Raw genomic sequence first — 6160 nt, forward strand, 5'->3', positions numbered from 1 at the left:
ACCTGCACAAACCTGCACACACCTGCACACACCTGCAAACACCCGCACACACCCGCACACACCCGCACACACCTGCACACACCTGCACACACCTGCACACACCCGCACACACCTGCACACACCTGCACACACCTGCATACACCTGCACACACCTGCACACACCTGCACACACCTGGACACACCTGCAAATTTGAGGAAGGATATTCTTGCTATTGAGGGCGTGCAGCGTGGATTTACCAGGTTAATTCCCGGAATGGCGGGACTGTCGTATGTTGAAAGACTGGAGCGACTAGGCTTGTATACACTGGAATTTAGAAGGATGAGAGGAGATCTTATCGAAACGTATAAGATTATTAAGGGGTTGGACACGTTAGAGGCAGGAAACATGTTCCCAATGTTGGGGGAGTCCAGAACAAGGGGCCACAGTTTAAGAATAAGGGGTCGGCCATTTAGAACAGAAACTTTTTCAGTCAGAGAGTTGTGAATCTGTGGAATTCTCTGCCTCAGAAGGCAGTGGAGGCCAATTCTCTGAATGCATTCAAGAGAGAGCTGGATAGAGCTCTTAAGGATAGCGGAGTCAGGGGGTATGGGGAGAAGGCAGGAACGGGGTACTGATTGAGAATGATCAGCCATGATCACATTGAATGGCGGTGCGTACAGGCTCGAAGGGCCGAATGGCCTCCTCCTGTGTCTATTGTCTACAGGCCCAGTGCCGACAAACGCTCATCGTACGTTAACCCACTCATTCCTCACGGCGCCGGAGACCCGGGTTCCATCCCGAATACGGGTCCTGTCTGTACGGAGTTTGCACGTTCTCCCCGTGACCTCCCACACTTCAAAGATGCACAGGAGTGTGAATTCTGGAGAAAGGGTCTCGACCCGAAACGTCACCCATTCCTTCTCTCCAGAGACGCTGCCTGACCCGCTGAGTTACTCCAGCACTCTGTGAAACGTCACCTATCCATGTTCTCCACAGATGCTGCCTGACCCACTGAGTTACTCCAGCATCTTATGTCTACCAGGTTTGTAGGTTAATTGGCTTGGTGTAAGTGCAAATTGTCCCCAGTGTGTGTAGGATAGTGTTAGTGTGCGGGGATCGCTGGCCGGCACGGACTCGGTGGGCCGAAGGGCCTGTTTCCGCGCTGTATCTCTAAACTAAACTAACTAGTGAATGTTTGACCATCCCAACTTGCCTTCTTCACCGGAGATTAATCTTTGGATCAAGGTAACAGCGGATTAATCTGACATTGGCCAGTCTGTCCCATTGCACATTGATCATTCTGTTTAATCTTACGTTAGCAGTTTCAGGTCCAAGTAACAATCTTTCACAACATGTCCAAAGAGTTCACAGGTTTGTTAATCATAGGATCAGAATTAGGCCATTCGGCCCATCGAGTCCACTCCGCCATTCAATCGTGGCCGATCTATCTCTCCCTCCTAACCCCATTCTCCTGCCTTCTCCCCATAACCCCTGACACCCGCACTGATCAACAATCTGTCCATCTCTGCCTTCAATATCCCCACTGACCTGTGGACTCCACAGCCGTCTGTGGCAAAGAATCCCACAGATTCACCACCCTCTGGCTAAAGAAATTCCTCCTCATCTCCTTCCTAAAGGAACGTCCTTTAATTCTGAGGCTGTGCCCTCTGGTCCTAGACTCCCCCACTAGTGGATCATCCTCTCCACATCCACTCTATCCAGGCCGCTCACTGTTCTGTACGTTTCAATGAGGTCCCCCCTCATCCTTCTAAACTCCAGTGAGTGCAGGCCCAGCGCCCACAAACGCTCATCGTGCGTTAACCCACTCGTTCCTGGGATCGTTCTGGTATAAACCTCCTCTGGACCCTCTCCAGAGCCGGCACATCCCTCTCTGAAGAAGGGCCTCGACCCGAAACGTCACCCATTCCTTCTCTCCACAGATGCTGCCCGACCCGCTGAGTTACTCCAGCACTCTGTGAAACGTCACCTATCCATGTTCTCCACAGATGCTGCCCGACCCGCTGAGTTACTCCAGCACTCTGTGCGCGTGTGTGTGTCAAGCTGGGACGTCGGCCGTTCTCGGCTGGGCATTTGGACGGTTTCTCCTTGGTCACCCTTACCTGTCAGAGAGTCTCCCGAAAAAGATGGAGCCCCCCAGAACGCCCGCCATGTAGAGTGACTGCGCCAGGTGCCTCAGAGTGTGGCGATCACATACCAGGTCCCACTGTCGACACAAGCAGTCAGCACGGTAACAGAGAGGACCTCTCTACCCTCCCCCCCCCCACAGAGAGGATCTCTCCACCCCACCCCCACAGAGAGGACCTCTCCACCCCCCCCCACAGAGAGGACCTCTCCACACCCCTCCACACCCCCACAGAGAGGACCTCTCCACCCCCCCCTCCACACCCCCACAGAAAGGACCTGACCACACCCCTCCACAGAGAGGACCTCTCCACCCCCCCCTCCACACCCACACAGAGAGGACCTCTCCACCCCCCCTCCACACCCCCACAGAGAGGACCTCTCCCCCCCCCCCACAGAGAGGACCTCTCCACCCCCACCCCCACAGAGAGGACCTCTCCACCCCCCCCTCCACACCCCCACAGAGAGGACCTCTCCACCCCCCCCCCCCCCACAGAGAGGACCTCTCCACCCCCACCCCCCATACCTCGGTGACGATGGTGGAGGTGAACTGCGAGCGGTCGTACTCCCAGCCGTCGGTACACGGCTGCATCTCGCCCTTGCTGCCGTTGCCCCGCGTGTCGTTGGGCCACAGGAGGCCCCACTGCGGCGCGGTGTAGAGGCGGCACTTGTCCGCGCGCCCCTGTCGGTCGAAGGGCACCATGAGGAGCACGAGGTCCCGGGGCAGGAGCCGCCCCGTGGCGTTGAGCGAGGCGGAGAGGTTGTGGGACGCGCTCAGGCGGCAGCGGTGGTCGGGGACGGCGGCTACAAAGTTCTGCAGCAGGTTGTGGCTGGGCATGAAGAGTAACGGGAAGGCCAGCAGCAAGACGTGGATCACCTGGAACCTGCCCGTGCTGCCCACCTGCTCCAAGATGGCCGCAAAGGCCATGGCACCTCGCGCGCACCTCACCTCACCTCACCTCCCCGTCAAGTTCTGGGCACGTGGAGAGGTCCTCTCTGTGGTGGGGGGGGGGGGGGAGCGTGGAGAGGTCCTCTCTGTGGGTGGGGGGGTGGAGAGGTCCTCTCTGTGGGTGGGGGGATGGAGAGGTCCTCTCTGTGGGGGGGGGGAGCGTGGAGAGGTTCTCTCTGTGGGGGTGGGGGGTGGAGAGGTCCTCTCTGTGGGTGGGGGGGGCGGAGAGGTCCTCTCTGTGGGGGTGGGGGGAGCGTGGAGAGGTCCTCTCTGTGGGGGTGGGGTGGAGAGGTCCTCTCTGTGGGGGTGGGGGTGGGGAGGTCCTCTCGGTGGGGGTGGGGGGGGGGTGGAGAGGTCCTCTCTGCGGGTGGGGGGGTGGAGAGGTCCTCTCTGTGGGTGGAGGGGTGGAGAGGTCCTCTCTGTGGGGGTGGGGGGAGCGTGGAGAGGTCCTCTCTGTGGGGGTGGGGTGGAGAGGTCCTCTCTGTGGGGGTGGGGGGTGGAGAGGTCCTCTCTGTGGGGGGGGGGGGTGCGTGAAGAGGTCCTCACAGTACACCAGGGCATCAGCCGGTCCACCAACACATCACCTGCGGACAACACAGCAACAGTTCACTGCCACAGGCAGCAGCTGAGACACAGGTTCTTGATCGCTAAGGGAGTCAGCTTTATGGAGAGAAGGCAGGAGAATGGGGAGGCATTTGTTTAGTCAGAGGGCGGTGAATCTGTGGGATTCTTTGCCAAAGACGGCCGTGGAGGCCACAAGCCAGTGGATTGTAATCGAGGCAGTGCAGCGTAGGTTCATAGAAACATAGAAACGTAGAAAATAGGTGCAGGAGTAGGCCATTCGGCCCTTCGAACCTGTACGCACCGCCATTCAATATGATCATGGCTGATCATCCAGCTCAGTATCCCGTACCTGCCTTCTCTCCATACCCCCTGATCCCTTTAGCCACAAGGGCCACATCTAACTCCCTCTTAAATATAGCCAATGAACTGGCCTCAACTACCTTCTGTGGCAGAGAATTCCACAGATTCACCACTCTCTGTGTGGAAAAAAACGTTCTCATCTCGGTCCTAAAAGACTTCCCCCTTATCCTTAAACTGTGGCCCCTTGTTCTGGACTCCCCCAACATCGGGAACAATCTTCCCGCATCTAGCCTGTCCAACCCCTTAAGAATTTTGTACGTTTCTATAAGATCCCCCCTCAATCTTCTAAATTCCAGCGAGTACAAGCCGAGTCTATCCAGTCTTTCTTCATATGAAAGTCAATCCGGGTTAATCCCCGGGATGGCGGGACTGTCGTACGAGGAAAGATTGGACAGATGTGCGGTAATGTGCGCATGCGAATGATTCCCAGGCGGCGAGGCCTGTGGAATCAGTGATAATTTCCAGGCGTTTCGAAGAGATGTATTAATGAAATGAGTTACTTAAAGCTTAAATAAAGTTTAAGAAATACACTGCGTTTTGAAGCAAATGGAAAATGATACCACTACTGCAGAGTTCCTTTTGGTGTAACTAATGGTGTGGCAGTTTTTCAGAGAGAGAGATGGACAAACTTGTTGAACTGGAAAACCTTAGAGATACTTCCCCTTATCTTGACAATATAACTATTGCAGGACAAGACCGAGCTGAACATGACAAAAATGTGCAACGGTTATATGAGGCTAAGTCAATAATGTCAGTGCCATCAATTAATATTCTTGGTTATTGGGTTGGAAATGATACGATCGAGCCTGATCCAGAGAGACTCCACCCACTCCAAGAGATACCTGTTCCAGCTACATTAAACTCTTTACGAAGGATTCTTGGCATGTTTGCATATTACGCTAAACGGATACCGAACTTCTCTGACAAAATTCAACCTTTGATTAGAGCAAAATCTTTCCCCCTTGACTCTACAGCAATAGGTGCCTTTACTTCTTTAAAGAAACAATTAGAATCTGCAACATTACACGCCGTCGATGAGGATCTCCCCTTTGTTGTTGAATGTGATGCCTCTGATTTAGCAGTATCAGCAACATTAAATCAAGGAGGATGGCGCGGTAGCGCAGCGGTAGAGTTGCTGCTTTACAGCGAATGCAGCGCCGGAGACTCAGGTTCGATCCCGACTACGGGTGCTGCACTGTAAGGAGTTTGTACGTTCTCCCCGTGACCTGCGTGGGTTTTCTCCGAGATCTTCGGTTTCCTCCCACACTCCAAAGACGTACAGGTATGTAGGTTAATTGGCTGGGTAAATGTAAAAATTGTCCCTAGTGGGTGTAGGATAGTGTTAGTGTACGGGGATCGCTGGGCGGCACGGACTTGGAGGGCCGAAAAGGCCTGTTTCCGGCTGTATATATATGATATGATATGACGACCAGTGGCTTTCATGTCTCGTACTCTCCAAGGTAGTGAATTGCATTACCCACCCGTTGAAAAGGAAGCTACAGCAATTATTGAAGCCTGGGGCACTTCACTTTGATAACAGATCAGCGTTCAGTAGCTTTTATGCTAGATAATCGGAAGCGAACGAAGATTAAAAACTAAAATTCATGGATGGAGGATTGAATTATCTGCTTATAGTTATTCAATTGAGTACCGCCCTGGTAGGGATAATGTTGCTCCGGATGCCTTAACTCGAGCATTTTGTGCCTCTGTTCATTCCTCTACACTCACTGATCTTCACAATGGGTTGTGTCATCCTGGAGTCACTCGTATGTTACACTATGTTCGTTCCAAAAACTTACCTTTCTCTACAGAAGATGTGAAGATGACGTGTGCTTCATGTAGAATCTGTGCTGAATTAAAACCAAGGTTCTTCCGTCCTCAAGAAGGAAGATTGATCAAAGCTACTCAACCTATGGAACGTTTGAGTATTGACTTCAAAGGGCCTTTACCATCCTCCTCTCAAAATGTTTATATACTTACCATAATTGATGAATATTCGAGGTTTCCATTTGCTTTTCCTTGTCGAAATATGTCAGCTGCTACGGTTATCAAATGTTCAGATCAACTGTGGATTTCCAAGTTACATACATTCTGATAGGGGCGCCTCATTCATGTCGAAAGATTTAAAGGACCACCTTTCTAATAGAGGAATTGCAACAAGTAAA

General features: G+C 53.0%; 1 protein-coding gene across 1 annotated transcript in view; it reads right to left on the minus strand.

Annotated features, from left to right (window-relative positions):
- The window catches only part of LOC144609622 (uncharacterized), a 48578-nt gene extending 45460 nt beyond the window's left edge, over positions 1-3118 (minus strand). The window contains exon 1 of the mRNA XM_078428119.1: positions 2649-3118. Coding sequence (XP_078284245.1) covers positions 2649-3050 — 402 coding nt within the window. The 5' untranslated portion in view covers positions 3051-3118. The remainder of the gene's footprint in view (positions 1-2648) is intronic.
- Positions 3119-6160: the final 3042 nt, after the last annotated feature.

The sequence above is a fragment of the Rhinoraja longicauda genome, chromosome 34 (assembly GCF_053455715.1).
Source record: "Rhinoraja longicauda isolate Sanriku21f chromosome 34, sRhiLon1.1, whole genome shotgun sequence".
In the NCBI taxonomy this organism is placed as follows: domain Eukaryota; kingdom Metazoa; phylum Chordata; class Chondrichthyes; order Rajiformes; family Arhynchobatidae; genus Rhinoraja; species Rhinoraja longicauda.